Source organism: Seriola lalandi, unplaced genomic scaffold (assembly GCF_002814215.2).
Source record: "Seriola lalandi dorsalis isolate HSWRI2012SDOR001 ecotype SW California unplaced genomic scaffold, Sedor1 jcf7180002054918, whole genome shotgun sequence".
NCBI lineage: Eukaryota > Metazoa > Chordata > Actinopteri > Carangiformes > Carangidae > Seriola > Seriola lalandi.
The window spans coordinates 517,131-541,303 of NW_019525470.1; the positions used below are offsets into that span (position 1 = coordinate 517,131).

At 42.9% G+C, this 24,173-nt stretch overlaps 1 protein-coding gene across 3 annotated transcripts; it reads left to right on the forward strand.

The window, feature by feature from the left end:
• The first annotated feature begins 82 nt into the window (after positions 1–82).
• Positions 83–19,755, forward strand: LOC111673429 (bromodomain-containing protein 4-like). Of its 3 annotated transcripts, none has more exons than XM_023431188.2 (22): positions 83–151; positions 2,533–2,688; positions 5,083–5,323; positions 5,408–5,500; positions 6,124–6,261; positions 6,458–6,590; positions 6,958–7,394; positions 7,488–7,859; positions 9,116–9,244; positions 9,816–10,037; positions 10,213–10,436; positions 10,520–10,620; positions 10,720–10,977; positions 11,502–11,600; positions 11,716–12,114; positions 12,733–13,344; positions 14,159–14,259; positions 14,387–14,507; positions 14,740–14,873; positions 14,997–15,187; positions 16,269–16,518; positions 16,620–19,755. In XM_023431188.2, exons 3-22 carry the CDS (start codon positions 5,195–5,197, stop codon positions 16,686–16,688), a joined length of 4,212 nt encoding a protein of 1,403 aa, XP_023286956.1. In that variant the 5' UTR covers positions 83–151; positions 2,533–2,688; positions 5,083–5,194; the 3' UTR covers positions 16,689–19,755. The 3 variants fall into 3 exon arrangements, with proteins under 3 accessions (XP_023286956.1, XP_023286957.1, XP_087025988.1); XM_023431189.2 differs by having other exon boundaries at positions 14,393–14,507; XM_087169862.1 differs by having other exon boundaries at positions 11,505–11,600.
• The last annotated feature ends 4,418 nt before the right edge of the window (positions 19,756–24,173 follow it).

A 24,173-nucleotide genomic window follows, 5' to 3' on the forward strand; every position in this document is an offset into this window, starting at 1 on the left:
TTTGGGTAGAAGGCGGAGTCTTAGGTGACATTTCGGCTGACAAACGATCAGCCTGCCCCTGTGCGTCTGACGTCATCGACGTCAAACGGGACTGTTTGTTCTGGATTTGGGGCGAGGAAGGTCTGCGAGCGCTGACAACCGACTGAAGAAGGTAAAAATAGCATTTTATGCCTTTCTGTAGATGGCATTGGTATATCATACGAAAGCATACAACCCCGGGGATGCGGTAAAGGGTTTACAACAGGCATCGGTGGCGTATTTCGCGCGCTGTCAGTGTGTGCTTCGGCAAGCGGAGCATGAGCTGTCTTCGCAGGCCTTGCACCGGTTCGGGCACACGAGATAGATGGATTTTTGTCTTTTAAGTTTGTCGGATTTGGTGTTATTGTGAATATTCAGTGTTGTATCTTTCTTCTCTCAATGCTTGTGTTAAGGTCGTTTTCGTGGCGTAGGACACTCCGTGCTGTCAGTGTGCACGTTAGCTGCAGGTCGGGTTCATGCTAGCTTGTTAGCTGCTAGGCTGTTTGTTTGTAGCCCAGTAGGCCGTATTCGTGACATAAGTTACGTCCGTTCGGCAGCGCAGTTTACGCGCGATGGCGCAGAAGCTCATGTGAAATGCGACGTACGTCATTTCGAGAATATCAATCCCTTCCAAGTTGTATTCTGAAAGGCCGTTTACGTGCGGAGCTGTCACTTGCTCACGGTGGAGTGGACATGGAGATGTACTGACATGGAAGGTTAGCAAGGCAAAGGTGTAGAACAAAGTTGTTCGGGAATAAATCGTGTCTTTGTGTTAATTGTTTGTGGTAAGTAACGTTATTCATGACTCTCGGTTTTTGTTAGCTCCTTTGCTTCCCTCAGTTAACGTTACCGGGAGAACATACGTGATACGAAATAGTAGCAAAATGGCTGATAAATTTGGTAGAATAATTAATTTAAGTGTCAAATTACTTAACCGTCCAGACGTTTTGTCTTTTACTCAAATTAGCTTCGACGTTGCTTGTCATTACAAGTACATTATGTACATTATATGCACCAATGTACATTATATGCCGTTACATAGTGACACGACTGAGTAGACTGTGTTTTTGAGTAGATTCTTAGGATATGGTTAAATCGTCAATCATGAACCACAGTTTGTTAAAAATGATGCTGAAATATATTAATGATTGTGTGGCACTTTAGTTTTAAAAGAGCATAAATCACAATATTGGACATAGTGCTTTAAATAATTTGTTAGCATGCATAGTCCACTATAAGATACATGTTATAGATTCTTCTGGTATAGATTAATGTCTAGAAATGTATTGACAATGAGTTAGTTATCTAGTATTAATGTTTGTTTTTGGTGTATTTTAACACCTTGTAATTATGGGCCTTTAGCAGAGGACACGTATTTGTCTTACAACATTTGCAGTCATTTTATTTATGGGTACACAAGTCTGAGACCATTTGGTGTTCTCAGACTTTTGGACCCCATTGGACATAAGCTGGGATAAGTCAATAAATCTTTTAATATTTAGAAATAGGTATTTGGTGGATGAAATTCACTAGTCATCAAGGAATAAAAACGTCAGCTCAAGACAGACAAAAGAGAAGCTGCTGTCTTTGTTTGTTCATGGACAAATTGTCTCGCAGACAAGTAAAAAAAATTTTTAAAAAGTACCTTTGAGCACTGTGACAGATGCTATCAAAAGTCATCTAGAAACTGTCAATGTTCAAGGTCAGGGTTCAGTGTATTCACCCAACAAATAATGGAAATTGGAGTTGTCGCATTCTTGTCATCTTGCTTGACGTAAAGTCACACAAGATAATTTAAAGCACAAAACGCTGTAAAATAACGACACGTGATTTACTTGCACATGATGAAAGTTTCCACATTAATAAAAGAACCATGAGAATACTGAGACTGAGTTCTTCTTACAAACGGCTCATTGCACTGTATCATTCCCTGGGGAGCAAAGAGGAGAACACACCAACAGATTTTCGACACATGGTTTTATAATGTGCGCATGTGGTCCTTTTTATCCTCAACTTGGAGGGGTTCTGCAAGACATAAGTTTGGCAGCAGAATCAAAAGACACATTCATAAGGGTCTCTTGCTTACGAAGCAGACGGATAGCAGTGATAAAGGGTTGTAGAAACATCCGACAGGAAGTAAGGTGAAGGAATATGACAGCTCAGAAACCTTTACTGAGACATCAGTTAGGTCAAGAAGTCTTCTTGGGCTAAGAACCTATACTACGTGTATTGTGTAATTGTGTAAGTCTCAGTTGGTGGATCAGTTTTAAATATTATGAACCAAAAAGAGATGCAGGTGGCATCAAAGTGCCATCAAATTTCCAATATTTGTTTGCGCCATTCCCGTTGTATCAAAATACCACTTTCTCTGTGCCTGTGTTATGGACTCTGATCAGGGCTGCTCACGTCACAACACTGTCAGACTTTTACTAGGCAGTGCATTTTGATGAAAGGGGAAATAACCCACATGTGATATGTTGACTCATCCCCACCATTTCTCTGTCTCTCTCACAGGTGTGACACTCTGCCGTCTTTCAGTGAGTTGTGGTTTCCTTGCCCCAACAGCGTGCCACTGACCAACCTCCTGTGTTAGCTCAGGAAATCGCCATCTCACCAACTGAGATATGGTCACACAATTGGATTAGGCCACAGCTGCACGGCAACAAACATGTAAGTCCCTACAAAATAATTGGCCTTCTTCTTAAAATTGCTGTTAGCAGATGCATTTAAAGTGGCAATCTCGAAGATTTCAGTCCTGTTTGAGCACCTGTAGTTACTGGTGTGGTTAAATACAACAGGTCAAGGACCAAACTATTGTCATTTTAATAAAGAAATCAGTCAGTAATTGGCCTTTTTCCACCATTCTGTAAGCAACTGTGAAATGATTTTATACTGTACATGGTGAGTCTGGGAAAAGCAGGGCACAGTGAAAGGGGTTTTTCACCTGGCTGAGAAGCTGGAGGTGTGTAGCCTGTCACCTGCAGATCTTCGTTAACAGCTCACTGCGGCTCCTCCTCCTTCCATTACTCCCTGCGATATTTCAAACTGATCCGCTGTCATCAAATGCTGTAAATGTCCGTTGTCTTGTTTTGTAGATGCATTTTTGTGAACGATAGCAGTTAGTGCTGAACTCACTGACAAACACATTGCATTCCTTGTGACTTCTTCATAATAAAAGTCAACTTGTGTTTCCCCAATTCATTGTTTTTAATGTGAAGCTGCAGCCGTAAGAAAAAAACAGTTTTGCTGGGAATGTCGCCGCAGTAATTCTGCCAATATATAAATATTGCAACACTTTCATCAGTGGGCCATAGGCTCAATCATCTCATTCGGCGACAGATAATAACTTAACAGGCATTTATTTACATTAAAATCTTTGACATTCCCACTTTAAGCCCTTGAGAATAAAAAATGTTGATGTTGAACTTATCAGTGGCAAATTATGTCCTATCTCTACTTAATAATCACAGGTTCCAATGTAAAGTATTGTCATTAATTTGTAGAAAAAGTGTATTATCACACATCTGCATACGCCATATTAGGCCGAAATAAATGGCATCTGCCAGTCTTTTTTTGAGGAAAAAAGATCTGTGTTTGTCAGTATATCTCATACACTGCATAGATGCACTTCTCATATTATCATGCTAAATAATTTTTTTCTTTTTCATGGTTTTGAATGGTCAATATCTGATTTGTAATTGAAAATTGTCCCAGATTTTTTGCTAATACAGACACAAAACCTAACAATAACTATAAATTGTAAAACTCAGATCAGATAAATTTAATAGATTCATCTTGCTGCTTGTATGATATAACTGACCTGTGTTATAATAAAGATCAAAGGTTTTATCCAGCACGATAATTGCACGTTAATGTGTACTTCATTACTGAAGAGCCTCATCACCAACTGCCACTGATAACACATACACAGTTTCACTGCAGTGGCACCTACAGCCCAGTTCTGCCTTCGGTCCAGTCCAGGATATAAAACTGGTTCCAGTTTTTGATCAAAAACAGTGAAATTCAGACAGACAGCAAGCCAATACTACTAACATAGTACTGACTAGTAAAAAAAATAAAAAGAAAAGGCTTCTTTCTTTTAGTGGCATATGTTGCGCTGCCTTTAGGAGGTGTAAAAGTTTTAGCAGCTCATAGCTAATGACAGATGTTTCTCTGGCATCTGCCATGAGGAATGATAATATCTGACTGTTGGTTATTTAATGAATATGAAGTTATACCTCATATTTTTCAGCATCTTTCTCCATTGTTGAGTCGAGTCGAGTTACATATGATGTTATTGTTATTTTGTATTGCAAATTAATAACAAAGATGGTGTGCATCAAAGTGAACACCAAGCATGAAGAATCAGAGCTCATGGGGTTTTTCTTTCTTTATCCTAAAGTTGTGAGAAGGATTTATATGCAATTATCTCCTGCGCTGTTACTTCTTTTACCTGCTACAGACTAACGATGCAACTTGAGTCAACTAATGCAACACAATACGACTTCTTGTAAACCAGAATCCTGAAAGACTGAAAGCGTCACGCTGTACCTAATGCTGGACAGTGCAACTACTAGTTTATAAATCTGTGAGGTTTTTACATTTTTCAATTCCACTTCTACCTGATGGGCCAGAAGTTCTGCAGGTGAACAGGTTTTATTTGATGTGAAGTCACGAACAAATATTTATTGTAAGAGTTTGAAATCCAACAGTTGGTTTGTTGGATTAAAGAGAAACGTTGTTGATCCCTGTCGACCAACTACACTGAGGAGGAGGATGTTGACTACATTATGGAGATATCTGATTGCTGTCAGAGTTACAGATGAGATGGTTAATATATCTTTCCAAGTCGCTCTCACACCGATGCCATTGAAGCGGAAGTTTTCGAGCAACATGCAGACATTGCTGATTGACAATGAGATAAGAGAGTGAAGTAAACTGCTTGATACTGAGTCAGTGACTGTGGTTTCTATCCTGAGACAGTTGAGTCAGAGATGGTTTCACTGACGAGCGTAGTAATTGCAGCAGCAGTGGTGACGATGCTTTTGTTGCTCGTCCTTCCAGAGAGTCGAGTGCGGAGTGTAATGGCCTGAGGGGGGTTCCCCCAGTCCCACCTGCCCCTGCCAGGTCCAGTCTGCCTAAACTGTCTGCTCAGCCACTGCAACCCACCACTGCGATGGGAGACGGACTGGAGGCAGGCAGCAGCCAGAACCCTCCCTCTGCCCCACCACCTCTCCCCTTCAACCCTCCACCACCTGAAACATGGAACTCCTCCAGACCCAAACGACAGACCAACCAGCTACAGGTGGAGAGATTTCCGTTTTTCTTTTGAAACATGGACATTTTGTGTGTTTTTGTGTTTCTAATAATGATTTTTGCTTTTTTTCAGTACCTGCTTAAAGTGGTGTTGAAGACATTATGGAAGCACCACTTTGCATGGCCCTTCCAAGCTCCTGTAGATGCCATCAAACTCAATTTGCCTGTGAGTTGTGTTTATGTGTGTGTTTGCGTGCTTGTGGTACAGTCCAGAGCACACAGATAGCATTGTAACAGCCGCCTAATTCATTTTATATGCAAAGCAGCTCACAGTAGCGCAGGTGGACGAGCCACACAGCAGTAGAATATACCGCTGCCCTGTTTGTCTGCCTCTGGGTTACCAGAACACCAACATCTACCTGTCGACAAGAAGAAACATGCAGCAGTACTTGTAAATAATATACTGTTAGTTGTTTGTTGTTGCTGCGACTAAAACTTATTTTCATCATGGATCTCATGAAATTGTATTTTGGGATCCTGTTAATGTAGCGGGACCTCAAAGGTGTGCTACAGGTGACAGATAACTATGTTCATATGGGACAAGAGTTGGAAATTAGCTATAAACTCTGTGCTTTGTATTAGAACTATCCCTAGTACATAAATAAATGAACAATACTAATTGCCCCTGCACTGAGGTGCCAGTGTGTTTTGAACTAAAGAAAGAGGATGAGCGTTTTAGAACAAAAATATATATGAATGTGCATTTTTTTCTTTGTTTTCTCACAATCTTCATTTACTTTCATCCAGGCAAGATGCTAATTTAATACTCTCCACCTGCTCTCCTTCAAGGACTACTACAAGATCATCAAGACTCCTATGGACATGGGCACGATAAAGAAACGCCTGGAGAACAACTACTACTGGAACGCCCAGGAGTGCATCCAAGACTTCAACACGATGTTCACAAACTGCTACATCTACAACAAGGTCAGCCACATGAGGGAGAGGTGCCCGTCACATGTGACATGAATCCTGCAGCATGTACTTCTGATGAAATCAAGACACTGTCCTCCTCCTGTCATTTAATCATATCTTGATATCTCTTAATCAATAAAGAGAGAAAACCTGTGTACAAAGAGCTCTAAACATGTTTTTGTGTTTGTTTGTTTGTTTATTTGTTTAGCCTGGGGATGATATTGTCCTAATGGCAGAGGCCTTGGAAAAGCTCTTCCTAGAAAAGATCGCAGAGATGCCGCAGGAGGAGACAGAGATTGCTGTGGTGTCCAAGGGACGGCGTGGCAACAGACGGGAGCCAGGTATGTGTGTAGGATGTAACATGGACTTAAAAATGTCGGTCTTCTTTTTTGCAATGGTGTTATGTCATGATGACGTGTTTGTGATTGTGTTGACGAGGAGTCTCCACAAGTAAATTGCAGTGACGTGAACTAACCTAACCAGCCAAGCTTGTGTGTACAGTATTTACTATGTCTGTACTGGCTCCTCCTCTTTTTCGGCCACACCTAGCATTAAACTTGTACTGTTAAATCAAGTTCTGATTGACTCACTGCACGTCCTGTACCATCGTTGAACATTTCATAATCCGTCTTACAGGTTGAAAGCAGGCCGGGGCCAGAAAGGTCTGTGTTTTTAACCTTGATTTCATTTTTGTGATCTTCTCTCCAGGTCTGATCTCAAAGTCAGACTCGGGCCAAGACTCATCGTCCCCCTCCACCACCCCACATACACGAGGCTTTTCATCCCCGTCAACCACCCCGCAGCCCCGTCCTGCACCTGCCCCTCAAGGCCCTCCAATTCTGCCCCTTGCTCAGCCTCTGGTCCAGCCGCTGGTCCAGCCTCTGGTCCAGCCTCTGGTCCAGCCTCTGGTCCAGCCACTGGTCCAGCCACTGGTCCAGCCTCTGGTCCAGCCTCTGGTCCAGCCTCTGGTCCAGCCTCAGCCTCCCCCACGCGTGCCTCCTACACCCACCTCCCACGCCCATCTGGGACCCCCATTCCCCCTCTCAACTCCAGATGTCCTGGCCCAAGGTCTGACCTCGGTTCCCCCGACACACCCAGGCCTCCATCCTGCCTCGATGCTGCAGAGCTCCCCCGCCCCCATCAAGGTAAGGCAATGGAGGAGAATGAACTGCTAATCTAGTGAAACACTATCAGATCTGAAGTCAGTATCTTACGCCTCATCTCTGATGCTCCAACAGCAAAGGAAGAGCCAGAAGAGGAAAGCAGACACCACCACCCCCACAGCCAACGACCAGCTCAGTGAATCATCTCCCGTCTCTGCTGAGGCTCGGCCGCGCCGAGACAGCATTCGTCCGTCAAAGCAACCTAAAAGAGACGCATCACAGCCGGACTCTCAACATCACCTGGGTACTGGTTTGGAGACGGGAGGGATGGGAACGCCGAAACGTCAGGATCAGTTGCGTTCCTGCGCGCGCCTTGTCAGAGAGATGCTGTCCAAGAAACACGTGTCATACGCCTGGCCTTTCTACAAGCCTGTTGACGTAAAAGCTCTTGGCCTCCACGACTACCACGACATCATCAAGCACCCCATGGATCTCAGCACCATCAAGGTGATTTTATTAGGATTGGTGAATAATATGTATTAATATTAGGGGGCTGATCTATCATTGGTAAGCAAGAATATGGTAACCGGTAAGTGGACTGCACCTTTTCTAACCTTTTCTAGACCCCTCAAAGCACTTTACATCACATGCCACATTCACCCATTCACACACACAGTCACACTCACTCACAGCCACCAGGGGAAATTTAGGGTTTAGTATCTTGCCAAAGAACACCTCAACACATGGACTGGTGAAGCTGGGGATTGAACCATCGACCTTTTACTTACTTACTTACTTACTTACTACCTCCTGAGCCCCCCGTTATAATAATTAAATATTATTGTTATTGTTCTGATAAAGGAATTTTAGCTGATAACGAAAAAAGGTCACCCAGAGAGATCAGACTTCCACCAAGGCCAGTGTCAAACAACACACACCAAACTTACAGAGTAAAAAGATTCAGGTTCATAGTAAATGATCCTGATCGGCACCTAAATTGAATGGGTTCTTCCCTGGCCCATACTTCATCCCTCCGGTGCAAATCGGTTCAGAACTTTTTCTGTAATCCTGCTGACACATAAACAGACACAGATGAAAACAAAAGCTCCTTGGCAGAGGTTATTATGTCTGATAATCTGGAGCATGATGCAAACAAGGCACAGTAGTGGTTTTGGCATCTGTTCCTCCCTGCTGTGTGTGTCGGTTACTGTTTATCAGAGGGCAGGGCTGAGCTACACACACACACACACACACACACACACACACACTCATACATATATAGAGTGGACACGGCGGCGTGCTTGAGGTTGTATCTCACTTGAGTCAAAGACGACAGTGCTCGTTATCGTTATCCCTGAATGCAACAAACTCCTTGTCTGCTATATGACGTCTGTTTTTATAGTGAAGTCCTCATACTGAGGCTTCCAGCACAATACCTGGGTTTTAATACAGATGTCTAAATTGTTTCTTTTAACACATTACATGCATGTAACTGTTTTTCATCATCAATAAAATTTAAAAACATTGCCCAAAATGACGGTACAAAATTATCAAAGTAAGGATTGAAATCAGGTAATATGTGATTAAATGATAAGTAAAGAATATAATCTTCTTACCTGTTTTGCAGTTGGTTTCGGTTTGATAGTCCAGCCTCACATCATTAATCAACAGCTTTCAAATGGTCACAAATAAACTGAGAACAATTTTCAGAATGAATTACATGAGTTGACGACACATGTGTTGTTTTGTTTTGTCTCCTTCAGAAAAAGCTGGACAACAGACAGTACAGAGACGCTCAAGAATTTGCAGCAGATGTCAGGTTGATGTTCTCCAACTGTTACAAGTACAATCCTCCAGACCACGATGTGGTTGCCATGGCGCGCAAATTACAGGTAAGCAACACATCTTGTATACCGTTAATTAAACCATCAATGCATATTTTATATATATATATATATATATATATATATATATATATATATACCCCATGACCAAAAGTATGTGGACACCTGTGTCAGGCTCCAAAATCTTGTGGAAGTCATTCCCAGAACGGTGGAAGCAGCAGGTTTACGCTCAAGGTTTTGGAGTGCGATGTTCAACAGTCTTATATGTCCTGGTTATGTGTCCACATTCGTTTGGCCATGTGTGCTTTCATCTGGTTGCATTCTAGATCCATCTCCAAATTAATAAAATACCTTGGTTTGTTATCTTTTGCTAAGTTAATTTGCGATGTTTGTGTGTTGGGACAGTTATTCAAGAAATCAGAGCAACGATTTCAAGAAAAATACACTAAAATGCAACATGATGAAAAAGCTGTTAAGATAAAAATTTTGAAAGTTTGATGAGCAGATTTGATGTTGTTACATTTCCAGATGCACAATATTTTTTATCTTTTACCTAAAAAGTTTTCAGAAGGTATATTATGAATTTCATGCTTTCTCCTGTCCGTGTCCCTCCAAATAGGACGTGTTTGAGATGCGTTTTGCCAAAATGCCTGATGAGCCAGAGGAGCCCACCCCTGTTCCCACCCCGTCATCGGCCCTCCACCCTGCCCCCTCCACTCGACAAGCCCCGCCTCCTTCTGCTGTCTCGGAAGAAGACAGCTCCAGTTCCTCCGAATCGGAGTCCTCGGGAGGAGACTCAGAACACGAAAGGCAACAGCGATTGGCTGAGTTACAGGAACAGGTTAGAGGATGGAAAATGAAGGGGGAGGGAGGCTTATGAGACACAACAGGTGGGTGGGCCACGCAGAACAGCTTTACCGAATGTGGGTAATTGCTGAAACACGGAGAAACAAATGCAAAGGCTGATGTCTTTTTGTCTCTTTAAGACCACATCTGTGTGTGTTTGTGTCTTCCAGCTTAAAGCTGTCCATGAACAGCTGGCGGCACTCTCCCAGCCGCAGACCAGCAAGCCCAAGAAGAAAGAGAGGGAGAAGAAGGAGAAGAAGAAAGAAAAGCACAAGAAGAAGGTGGGAGCAGAGGAAACTGTGGACGCCCCTCCGCCTGCGATGCTTCAGACTCCTAAGAAGAGCAAGAGCAGCAAGGAGCCGATCATCGTGAAGAAGGACAGGAAAAAGCCCGGGTAGGTTTTACAGAGGTATCAAGATAAGTGATGTTATTGTAGTTGAGTTAACTGGAGCTAATCACCTCATTCGTTAATCACAGTAAGAAAGAAGGAGTTAAAAACAGCCGCCCAGCTGTGCCCCCTCCGCCTGGGCCAACCCCTCTCGTCCCCTCAGCCTCTCTTGAAGCAGAGGATGACATAGGTATGTAGATGAGACATTTGTATGTTGAGCATTTTGATTCTGTGCTTGTGTCTTTAACAACGGCCCCCTGTCAACCTGCCGCTATGCTTTCCTCCCCAGATGTATTTGGGGGTGTGTCCTCCGAGAGATGCAAGCCGATGTCGTACGAGGAGAAGCGCCAGCTGAGCCTGGACATCAACAAGTTACCCGGCGACAAACTGGGCCGCGTCGTGCACATAATCCAAACGCGCGAGCCTTCGCTTAAGAACTCGAACCCGGACGAGATTGAGATCGACTTCGAGACGCTGAAGCCTTCCACGTTGAGAGAGCTGGAGAAATACGTCTCCAGCTGCCTCAGGAAGAAGAAAAAACCATCAGGTAGGTTGTTTGTGTTTGAGCTCAGCGCTTGTTTTAAAGGACTGAAACCTGACTGCTGTGGTTCCAGTTGTTCTCAACTGCGTCGTAGCAGTTTCACATGAAGAGCTTGTTCTGCAGCTCATAATTAAATGCTGCTTAACCATTGTTATTGTGAAACTACACACTGTATAAAGTCTAGTTAGTCCTGTCTTACAGCTTCTAGGCAACACAGGAAAGACTGTCGGTTAAAAAAAATAAACCTCACTGATCAAACAGCTTGTTGATTGACGAATAGAGGCTGTGGCTCAGGAGGGAGAGCGGGTCCTCCACTAATTAGACGGTCGGTGGTTCAATCCCCGACTCCTCCAGTCTGTGTGTCGAAGTGTGTGCATGTTTGCATAAGCATCCCAGACAAGACTTTTTTTCCAGTGTTTTTTTGTTTGTTTTTTTGTCTTCACCTCAGCTGAATGTCTCGTGTTTACACAAGTGAGATAGAAACTGTCAGTCCGTCGGTTTCTGAATCTCGTGTGTGTGTTTTGTTGCAGTAGAGAAGCCTCTGGAAATGACAAATGTGACAAAGATGAAGACGGGATCCTCATCTTCAGGCAGCAGCGACTCCTCTGATAGTGAAGACTCTGAGAATGGTAATGGTACACACACAATGTTAAACATCTGTCAGCATGTTTTATTGCGAGAAACAGTAGCTGTGATTCTTCCGTTATCAGCTCTCAACTTATTTCACATACCTTTGTTCACCAGGGCTGGTTCCCAAACAGCAGAAGAAGACCTTAACTAACAAAGACACCAAGAGACCACACCACCAGTCCCTCAGTAGTGGAGTTGGCCCAGTCCCTCCTCAGCCTCAGCCTCAGCCTCAAGTCACCTCCAAACCACCATTTGTCCCTCCTCCCTCTGTCCCTGTCCCTGTCCCTGTCTCTGTCCCATCTCTGGACACACAGCTGTTGACCACAGGATTTGATCCTCTGGCCCACTTCATGAACCCACACCTGTCGCAGTCGAACACGGAGCCCAATCCAACCATTACTACTGCCGGCCCCCCCGTCACGTCTGGCCTCCTCAACACAAACACACCCAGCAGCCAGACGCCCACTGAGACGCACCCCTTCCTTAACCAACATCCCATCATACCGTCACCGGGTATGTACACTTCAGTGACACAATGGTAATGCTTTAACAATTAACAATTAATTCTAACAAATAATCTTTTGGCCTATATTGACACACAACCACACAAGCAGCTAATCCTCACAATATAGAAGCTGGAACCAGCAAATATTTGGTATTTTCTGGTTGATAAATTGCAATTTTCATCATATTAAACCCAGTTCCTGATACATTATGGCTGATATCTATTCTGCTATAGCCAATGAATGTAGAGGTCTCAAGTACTCAAGACAATGGTTCCCAAACCCCCACAAGAGGTCGAAAAATAAAGAGGCTGGGTCAGTAGTTACCTCTCTATAGAGTAGTTTGCATGATCCATGGAGTCCAACATTCTCACAGTGGATTCATGGCGTACACGTGCGCGAGGGGAAATGATGCATGCACATGCTGGACAAAATTCAGAAGACGAGCTAGTGTGCATACAACATGACACTTGTGTGTATGTGTGTTTGTATCAATATTTTGTCAGTACAAAGACGCTTGTCTCTCGGGGTCTGTAACTCTGCTGTTGACTTTGTCTCTGTGAAGTTTTTCCCTAAGTTGTTGTTTTCTGTTCTTTTCCCATCATTCTCTTCTTTTCCCGCTTTACAGCGATCCACAGTGCTCTTCCCCAGCAACCGTCAAGACCTAGCAACCGCGCAGCACCACTTCCACCCAAACCCCCACAGCCTCCCCCGTCCTCGCTCCCCTCCCTGCCTCCATCCCCCTCACCCCAGCTTCAGCCCTCGCTTCCCCTCACCCTTCCCCAGCCGGTGCCTCGCCCTCGCGTCCCCTCACCCACATCACACGGCATCTTGGGCACCCTCTCGGCACAACCTCCTCAGGCCCTGCTGGAGGACGACGAAGAGCCGACGCCCACCAGTTCCGAAACCCCGCCCCTCAGCCAGGTGCACACCTTCCTGCAGTCTCTCCAGGCTCGACCCGCCACGCAGACCCAGCCGCTGCACGCCCACACGCATTCGCCAGTGCAGGCCGCTTCTCAGCTGGTGCCGTCATTGCACACGCAGGCTATGACGACACCCACCCCCGCCCTGACGCAGAGACACAGCTCAGGCCACGCGCACATGCAGCAGCCGTTCCCACACACGCACACGTCAACATCACAGCAGCAGAAAGGGGTGGCCCTGCAGCAGAAGGTACAACAGATGCAGCAACATCAGCAACAGCCATCACCACGCAGTAAAGCTGAGCTCTTCTCAACAGGTGAGACACGTATTTATACTCCCCCCCCCCATGAGGTCGTTAAATAAAGACCACCAAAGGGTTAAAAAAGATAAACATAGTTCTGTTATATAAATGTTTTTATTTCCTGACTTTTTGCTCATGTGAAATGCTGAATACTTTCTCTTTTAGGGGTTTAAAAATCCTTCAAATGAAACAATCTTTGCCTCACTGCTCACAGTTCATGTCCCCACTAAGGCTGTAGCATGTCACAAGGGGTTATAAGTAGATGGTGCTGAAATTTTAATGGTCAGAAGGCGAAAAGAAGGTGAGAACCACTGGATTAAGACGTGAGCTAGATGCATCTGTTCAAGTCAAACGTAAGATCTAATTCATTTTATTCAGGATAAAAACAGAAATAAAAAATTACAGTGAAAGTGTAAAAACCAACCATCCAAAATCAAACAAGAAAAGTTTTTTCAACAGCAAGTAGGACTTAATCAGGCTTATGTTGTGTTTTTGTTTTCTTTTTTAACACCATAGCATGTTGATAACCCCAATAATCACAGGAACAGAACAATAAAGAAGAGTAAACAGAAAAGAATGATTATGCACCAAGGCCAGTGGTCGGTGTTTTTGTCCTTGTTTGTCGTCAGTTTACGTAAAACTATATTTAATCTTTCATCCCTGCATTTGATCATGTTGTGGTGCTAGTTAGCTTCCAAAGGATCACTATGACCTGCAGGACAAGGGTCTTGTTACCAGCAGCTGAAGAGTCTGTTTAGTTAGTTAGAGCTAGTTAAATTTAGCACTCAACTAAATAGTGTTTTGAATTAAGTGTTGCATGTTTTTCTAGGTTGCCTGCGTGAGAGCCCCTCTCCCCTGATGATGCATTCTCCTCAGATGCCTCAGTTCCACACAATGGGACAGCAGTCACCCCCACAGACCAAGAAACATGTGAGTGAAATGTTAAATGGGAAAAAAAAAAGATCAATTTCTAATGCTAAAAATGTTTTTTGTTTGTTTGTTTTTTCGTCTTTGATTCTTGGTAACGGAGCTGTGTATGACGTTTGTCTTTGCATAGGAGCAGAGGTCCAACTTGGTGGGGGTCAAAGAAGAGAAGCCTTCCCAGTCGCCGGTCCTTCCCCCCTCACCCTTTAGCCCTGCCATGCGTCAGGACACACACAAACCCGACAACAAACACAGTGAGTACAAGAGACTTCACAGTCCATCACATCTAAAACTAAAGAAGGTAACATTTACTTACTTAAATAAATTTCCCAGATTTTTGAGGCCAAAACTGAAAAAGTAAAGTAACTATTTCATTCTATTACTTTGATTGTTTTCCCCAAAACTTATCTACTGCAGCTTTCCAGAAACATTATTGCTTATGAGCCCCTGGTGCATATGTATAGCTAATCACCATGTGTCCCTCAGGATTAGATCTGAAGCCATTGGATGGTTCTCGCCCTGGTTCTCGCCTCCTGGACTCCCCAGCACCGCCCTGCTCCCAGCAAGACAACAAAATCAAGCAAGAACCCAAAACTCCCATCGCTCCTAAGAAGACACAGGTGTGTATGAGTGTGAGAGATGAGAAAATAATGTCATAAGCCCCATTAAAGTAGCGGGCTCATCTGGTTTGTCATTTTCTGACCCCTACCGTCCCCCGCGGTCTTATTTTCCTCTTCTCCCAGGACGTGAAGATAAAGAACATGGGTTCTTGGGCGAGCCTGGCTCAGAGGTCCCAGTCCACGCCAGCCTCCTCTGTTCGCTCCTCCAGCGACAGCTTCGAACAGTTCAGACGGGCCGCCAGGGAGAAGGAGGAGAGAGAGAGACAGCTGAAAGCACAGGCTGAACAGGCCAGGAGAGAGCAAGAAAAGCTACGGTAGGTGGGAGGACGATGGAGAGGTGTCTGACAGGGAAAGATGAGACCACCGCATGAGTTTCTGTCTTAGAGGGAGACATAGAAGGACTTGTTGTTCATGTTTTAGCCCCTCTTTTAGTTTTTCCAAAGAGTATATACAATACAATCCACCTGGAGACTCGACATCTTATCCACGTTTCACTGAAGTCTTATCGCAGGTTAATTGAATATGCTGACACATCACTCTGACACCTGAATCCTGTCAAATTCATACAGTATAATCCTTTCCATAATGTCCGTCGTGTTATTGTTTGTGCCGGTTGGTTGTTTAAGGCTCATGAGTACTGTTGTTTTTCAAATGTGGAAGATTGAGTCGACTCTTGACACTTTTCATCTGCAACTTTCACATCCTGTCCCAGAGTTTCGGGTTGGATTTTAATGCTGTAGTCAAATGAATGAAGAACTGCTCACAGAGTCGAAAAGAACTATAACTCTCTTAACACGGTTTTTATTTAACTCATTTAGAAATTGAAAACAACACATTGCGGTTTAACAAGCGCACAGCTCTACAATGTGGAGGGATTATCTGTCCAGTCCAGCAGCTACCTTAGCCACGGTGACTGCACACATCTCTCACACAAGTCCTGAACTCACCCTCCAACCCTAAACAGAACTCAGTGATGTAGCCGTGCGTGTAGCGAATGTTAGCAATAACACGCAGCATGTAAATAAGACAATTTGGGGACTCGCGTTTCTCCTTGGTAGAGGCTAACTGCCTCCGCCAACCTCCAGCCCCTGTGCAAAGTTAGCATGTCCTAGTGAGTCCTGGACCCATTTTCCTTCTGAAAGTACAGAGGCAACTCTCCGTCTAACTTCTGTTTAGACAGCCGGATGCCAAAGTAATGGAGCATTAGTGGGATCAGGAACTGCGATGTAATTACTGAGTTTTAAATTGTGATCCCTTACATTACTTGTTGGTGATAAAAGTAATCAGATTACTGTAGTGGCCTGGTTCGTGTAAGAAGAAATACCAGTATCAGTCTGAAAACCCCCGTATTGATTGGGTTCTAATAAAGCTTCATTATCATCATCTTTTTTTAAGCTGTAGCCGTGACGACGAGGACACAATGGAGCAAGCTCGTCGAGCTCAGGAAGATGCCCGCCGTCGCCAGGAGCAACAATCACCACTTGCTCCCACACCTCCAGCTTCAACCCCACCCACTCACTCTCCGCAGGCTCCACCAACACAGCCTCAAGCCCCGCCCCCATCGTCCTCAGCTGCACAGAACGCTCTCGACCAGCAGAGGGAGATGGCGCGCCGCCGCGAGCAAGAGAGGCGCAGGAGAGAGGCGGTATGAACAAAACTGTGAAAAAAATCAAATAAAACACTGATTTTTGATTTTGAAAAAAGCATCCCTTAATGCTTTATGTTGTTGTCTGGTCTCCTCCGCAGATGGCCGACACCATTGATATAAACTTCCAGAGCGACCTGATGGCCATTTTTGAAGAGAACCTGTTCTGAGGGGGAAAAAAGAGGGTGATGGGAGTGAGAGAACGGACCTATAGACACACATAAGAAAATTTACAAAATGCATATAGACCACAATGCTCTGATACACATGGTCGCTGCTCATACAAATGCAAACACACACACACACACACACACACACACACACACACACACACCCCCACTTAATAGTAACTGTCCCTTTCTCTCAGTAGCAGCTGGCTTGTGTCATGTGAACGAGAGGAGGGGGGAAGTGAAAGTGAAAGAAGCAACCCTCTTTTCCTCCAACCTCAGATACGTTTTGGTGTCTGGCTTGGTGTTTACGGTTGTTGGTTTCTGTGTCTTCAATTACGACAGATGGAAAACAGACACTGAAAAAAAATCAGACAGTCAGCTCCCTCGTGGAAAATAAGAATGACAGAAAAGGAGGGGACTTTTACATTTAAAAAAAATTATGGCGATGATGATGATGGTGATGATGAGTAGGATTTTAATTTAAGTGAGAATTACGGAAACCTCATTCTCTGTCTGAGAAGAGAGAAAGGGGTTTAAAAGGAACGGGTGAACAAATTACAAACGGACAGATCACTTTGCTCTGGTTTTTTTTCTTCTCTCCTAATCTTGTCTCTATAATTTTTATTTTAAGTTTGAATTTTAACGGGGAGGGTCGGGGGCAGGTGTGGTCGAGTTTTGTCAGGCTCAGCGGTCATCTGAGAGTCGGTTGTTATCTCAGGACACGGTGGAAAACGAAACACAGCGGCCACAGTCACACACTTTTCTAAGACATCCTTCCTCCCTTCACTTCCTGCTACTGCTCCCTCCTCAGTCGTGAACCGAAGCGGCGGCGGAGGAGGAGGTCTTTTCGGCGACGCTCGGGTCGCGTGTACAAATTCAGACGAGAGAGGGTGATGAGGAAGGAGCGATGGCGTTATAAAAGTTTCAGAGTGTGTCCTTTGCCTTAGCGCTCTGGCCTGTAAACTAACGATCACACCGACAAATTATACATATTATATATAAATAGATACATGAATATATATTATATACAAGGAAAAGTCAAGGAAAAAGAACATGAGAGGGATTTGGTTTGCGGGGAGCAAAGCTCGTCTCGGTGTTCATCTCTAAGCTCTGGTTTTGATTTTGTAGAATTTACTGTAAAGAAGAAGAAAAAACTTTTTTATGATTCTATTGAGAGGATTGTTTCGTCTGTCTTTTTCTCTCTCCTTCCTTTAATGTTTCTGTTTTTTCTCGACTCTATGCCAAAACCAATCTATTGAGTGCTGAAAGTTCATTCACATTTTTTACATGTAAAATGCATTTTCTTTTCACTTTATATTAAAGGCTACATTTTTATTGCTATTTAATTTTCCTTTATCCCCCTTTTAAATCCGTAAAGTTATGCAGCAGTTTGCTCTGTAATAGTTTGAGGAAGCGGTTCCAAAATCATTGATTATGCCCCATCATTCTGTAGTTGTCCGATAAATCTGCACTTAAATGTTTCATTACTTAACATCTTTATTTTATTTTATTTTTTTTCATTATTTCTTCTCATCATGTACGTGTTTTTTGTCTTTTCTTAGCCGTCTCGTCCACCACTATCTCCTTCACAGCTCCTGCAGTCTGTATAATAGATTCTTTGTTAATTGTCATTCTGTCTTTTAGTTTTTACTTTTGATATGTTTTTATCGTCCATGGTAACAGTTTTGGGATGTCGTGTGCCATCGTGTTTTTCTGGAGGCGGGAGCTTTTCCCGCCTTCTGTAGGTTGGCCCAGAGATCTGTGAGTGTTTTCAACTCTATAATCACTTTTTTTTTTTTCTTTTTTTTTTTTTAAATGTTTCATTTCATTTCTTTTCCCATTTCATATTTGATTGTTTTGAGTTTATTTTGTTTTGTTTTTTCCTTTTGCTATCTTCCTATGATTTATTTTACCCAGGACAACCTGTTGGTATGTCAGCGAGTGAGGCATTGAGGTCAATAGATTCATCTTGTTCAGAGTATCAACATCTTTTTTTAAGAAAAGTATTAAAATAATATTTAAAAAAAACTTTATTTTGGTGCTTAGGTTTTTTTTTGTCTTCTCCACTGTGAGAGTTATTCACACATGGCACTGTATTTATGTGGTACAGTGAACTCTGCTTTAACTATCCAGTGTCAGCCAGGAGGGGGAGCTATAGAGAGAGAAACGTCAGCTGCAGTTTGGTTTCTCATTCACAGGTACTTGATAAACACTTCATGGTCAAAAGTATGTGGACGGGCTGTTAGCTATAAGCTCCTTAGTGCCAATTAGGGCTGATCTTAAAACTACAGGATACAATGATCTTTTTAGACTGTTTTTACTAGTAGTTTGGACTCTTAGTGTGGAAGAACTTGCCTGCACAGAGCCCTGACCCCAACCCCATCCAACACTGAACACTGAACCAGGTCTCGCCTCCCCACATCAGAGCTCAACCTCACTAACGCAGCCCGAGACAGACAGACGGCTTAATATCAATGGTTTTGGAATGGGATGTTCCACCACCGCATAAGGAAGTGATGTTGTGTTGTCCACATACTTTTGGCCAGATAAGCATATTTGCAGTCGGTGTCCCTGAAACACTGATTTGCAAATGGAGATGTGAGTAGAGCTCAGCTGATACTGGATTTTTAAGTCTGATACTGATGTAAATATTTGAGAGTAATAAAAATCTGAAAACGATGAAAAATAAACGTTTTATTTGTTTAGGAGTTTTTTGAAACATACTTAACAAAATGCTTTACAGGATTAAAATAAAAACACTGTGAAACTTAACAATCAGTTCAAATATCAATAATAATGACAGTAACAAATAGAGAAATATAAATACAGAAATAAAATTTGATTTAAATGATCAAATATATAAAACAAACTTTATTAAAAGCCAGACTTGAACAAGTATCTTCAGATTTTTCATACATATTGTATCATCATCACAATATTAAAATGGTTCACAGTTGGATAATAACCTATATGATCAAAGATGGCAGAACGTAAAACACTGGACAGGAAATGTGTTTGAAATTTGAAGTATTGTAAATAACTATAAATAAAATCACATATAACTATATTACATGTATATGTTTGGTGAATTGTGAAAACACCAGCGACAAGGATGGAAATAAATCCAGGATTTTCTCTTTTTATCCCAGACAGAATCTGACGTGCTCTATTTTATGAGTTTATTAGAGTATTGTTGATAAACAATAAGGGTTTTGAGGGTGTCAACTGTGCTTTTCAAATTAAAATACTTTAACGACAGTGGCTAATCCAAAGCTGACCAACAATATCCAACATGACGAAGGCACATTATGACAAAATGTTTATTATAGAACAGTTGTGCTGCAGCTGCTATCTCTAATGAGAGTTTTCTACAGTTTGTTTTACATTCAGAAAATCTAAGACGTATTCATGGTGCCATCGGTTTACAGTAGTGGATGTGTGCCGCATCTTTGATAATCATTTATAGTTTTTCTTCTTTTTTTTTTAAGGACTTGTTGAATATTAAACTGTGGGAAACATTTCTGTGTTTCCAGTCATTTTAGAACTGAGGTTAACAACTTTTTGTCCCTTTTTAACAGTTAAATATTCTGAATGAAAGAGGATTAAAATGTCAATATACCAACATTTACTGCCTCAGTTCACTGCTCTTCACTTTATGTTTGCAATATGAGACAGTGACTGTGAATATGATGCTCACTGAAGTTGCAGTGTTTCATTACATTGACATCCATAAGATGCAATGCACTTATTATTTTTAGTAATTATTAATTATCATATGTAAACAAGAGAGAGGGGGTGAAGTATTTGACCTCTGGGTCATAGTTCACAGTGTAACAAGAGGAAATGTACAAACAGAGGGGGAAAGAGAGAAGAATAGAGGACACATGGGTTCATGAGACTTTAAGGTGTTAAAAGGACTCTGCTCTGTAACTGGATCACTGTGCAGGATGTACTTTTACAACAGAGCAACAGAGGATGTTGTGGTTGAGACCAGTTCAAACCAGATGCAGGTTGGAAAGACGCAGCAGAGAGGTTCAAACGCTGTCCGTTACGTGTGATTTGAACACATCCAAATCACTGCTGATTCACTGCTTTGGGTTTTTTAAGACGAGCCTTGACCCTCAAGTATCGCACCTCTGACGCCTTGATACACACACTTCTAATAATACTGCACAGACACTTGTTATTTACACTGTATCCTAAACTGCGTCTCCTGTGGCCTTGAGCAGCTGATACTGTGCTTCGTACACAGATAAACCCGCCGCTGTGAGGATCTGCTCTGCTCAACATTTCTTTATCCTCCTCATGCGAGCAGGAAGCTTTCCCCCGTCCGTCGTCTTTGACTTTCAAATGAGTGCCTTTGTGGTTTTTGCATAGTATTTAACTTAAAATCAAATCGAGGGCGTGACAGAAACTTGAAATGTGTGTTTCCAAAAACCCCCACTTGGAGGGGAGGTCAGCGAAACTAAATGTTAGGAAAACTGCCAAGCAGGCCCCTGAATTTATCAGGTGAGAGGATGAGAAAAGGGCTGACATAAAGATAAGGGACGACGGTAATATTCTGCACTCAAGTCTTCCTTATCCAGATAAGAAAGACTAAAATATACAGAGAGGAAGACAGCATAGCTAAATACTCTGGAGTTAAGACTGGAGGTTTGTGGCGAAGACTTGGCAGCTGTCCCTGGAAGTGAGATTTAGAAATGTTAACAGGGAAAGGAGAAACTGGCGGCATTAGAGGTTTAATGAATGAAGAAGTGAAATATGTGGCAAGACAATGAGAGAATATGACAGGCAGAGGGATGACGAGAGGTGAATGAATAGCAGAGAAGGAAGGGGAAACATTAGTTACTGCTGCATGTGGCAACAGATGTGAGAGAGTCGGGCCCGGTGGTGTGAGCCGTGTAAAGCGCAGCGGTCATGTGATCCTCCTGTAGAAGCAGACAAGCGCAGCTCTTTTGTAGTCATGATCTCTTCTGTTCAGGTTCAGATCAACAGTTATAGATGGGATCAGATAAGTACCTTCACTTCTGTATTAAAGTTTTACATCTCATTTCCTTTAGTTCTGCTTTGTGTGACTTAAACACTCTATTCTCCACATTTGGAAAACAACGCTGCACTTTACTCCCCTACATGTATAAGTGGCTCCTAACCTTTTTAAGCTTTGGCTTGTTACTGGTTTGCATGCGAACATTCAGATTCATCCTGTGACCCTTGGTGGGAGTCCTGTCCCCGGGTGCTTTACAGGGCGACACGTTCGATGCGAGACACACAGAAGAGAGGCTGTGCTGTCTTCTTCCAGGGAAAAAGACACAGCAGTGAACTTTTTCCTGGTACAACCACAGTCTGATCTGTTGAACACTGGAGGTGGTGGTTAACTGTCTTGCTCAATGGCACGTCCACAGCGGTAATGAGTAGGGGGAGTTAACAAGGGGCTGCTGCTCTTCCACTTTCTCATCTAGTCGATGAATCGAGTCACACTCCCACTTCTCTAAATCTGAGGCCGCTGCTTCCCATGTGATACTTTTTCTTTACTTATTGACACAGGAAGAGTTGTCTGGGCTCAGAGCATCAGAACGTGGTGTATATATTACATTTAGATCAGTGGGTACCAACCTTTCAGGTTAGCCGACTCTTTAAATGAAGCTGTCTCATCACAGGTTGCATTATGTTTGTTCTCATATTGTTTCATTTGAGTAACTTGTAGTAAAAAGAGACAAATAGGTTTGTGGAGCAGAACTACATTTTACTCTCTCCTATCCCAAACATCCCCGTAGAGCTGAGAGGAACCGCAGGATGGGTTTCCTATTATTAATTTAAAACTAATGATTCGTGCAGGTTTAAGTATAGTAGTGTAGGTCTTCAGCTTAATAAATTTAAATTTCATCCAATTAATGTTTGTATCGAGGGATTTTGTCTCTGCTAAAGCAAAATAAACCAAACAGCCATGTTGTTTCTTCTGTTCTGAGGCATGACCACACCGAGGACGGCATCTCCTCATCCTTTAAACAGGAAAAATGTGTGCGCATCTGTTGTTTTTGGGTGGTGCAGGGGATTTACAAATGTGAAGTACCGCAGGCCAGCAGCTTGTGCTCCACATGTATGGCTTCCTCTGAGGACTCAGATTGAGTAAGAACCGCTGCATTCTTCCCGTTAATGGCATTAAGAGCGGTGAGGGGTGGAAGTCAGTGATGATGGCAATCATTGGGACATCAAGGCCCTCGCGAAATCTATGCCAGATGACAATAAGCAGCTCCATATGTGATTTATGCACATGCAAACACATACAGTCACAATTCAGACTTGAACGCGTTGCACAAGACCCCCACGTAATTCTGACAAAAACACACCCTCGCTGACACATTCTGCTGCTCACACACAACTCGCTCTCAGGCTCTGGATCCTGCTGTTTTATGGTGCACATCAAGGTCGCCTGGTGGGAAGCGATCTGGCTGTCATTCAGCTGTTGACTCGGCCTTTAGTCTCTGTTGTTTCGCCACACTGCTCGAAAATGTTCACGCCCTCCATGATAAATCTCTCTGAAGCACTTCTGCTTTTCCTCCGTTGTTGTCTTGGGATCCACATAACTTTTCCTTTCCCTCCTTTTCTACTTCCTGTGCTAAAATAAAACTCCCTTTTTCTGTTTTGACTGTTTTAGCAACAGAGAACCTCTTTTTCAAGATAACCTTTCCTCTTTGTTCTTCCATTGTTATTTTATTGCTGCTTTATGAATCCTTGAATACAGAAATAGCACCAGCACATTATTGAGCAGCTGCTCCCAACACAGGACCTCCCACAACGGATGGCAAGTTAAATTTACCATGGAAACAGTAGTTGATGAAACAATCTCACTTGAAGGTCCATTTAGCAGCTTTTCTGGAGCTTTCTATTACACCCTGCAGTCTTCCTCAGCAGTCAGAGTTTGAAAAAGCTCCACAACAGTTGCTGCAATTTTCAGACATCATCACAGTTTGACGTATATTTAATTTACAGCATAATACAACATGACAAAAGTACACTACATAGATAATTACACCCCCCCACATGATACATTAACATTGACCAACCTTAAACATCTGCACAAAGCATTATGGTGATTAATTCAACAAATTATAGCAGCCGAAAGCAAACATCTGTAGATACACACGACACCATGGATAAACATGGGGCTTAGTTCCCTCGGCCATAAAGCCAGGAAAGATAAAGTCAATGTAAACAGGATCAGACAGGCTGATTATTGAAAACAAAGGACCTTATTAAAGTCTATGGTCCCTCCATTTCTTTTTCACAGTCTCTCTCTCTCCCCTTTTTTTTTGTCTTTAGACTTGAACAGCTTGATGTTTTTAGGCCTTTAAAAGTTATTCACATGAAACAATCTGAGAGGGAAAACTCTCCTCAGTTGAGGTGCTCGCGTACCGACCTGTGATGACGGGACGAGTGTTTGCAAGTAGACTTTGCTTCGCTTTAATGGGTCACAAGTCAAAACAG

Bases quoted from the DNA above. Each gene is read 5' to 3' on its own strand.
- LOC111673429 (XM_023431188.2), top strand. From the start codon at position 5,195: ATGGGAGACGGACTGGAGGCAGGCAGCAGCCAGAACCCTCCCTCTGCC. The intron at 9,245-9,815 runs GTAAGCAACACA...CCCTCCAAATAG, and splicing joins CCATGGCGCGCAAATTACAG to GACGTGTTTGAGATGCGTTT. The intron at 10,978-11,501 runs GTAGGTTGTTTG...GTTTTGTTGCAG, and splicing joins GAAGAAGAAAAAACCATCAG to TAGAGAAGCCTCTGGAAATG.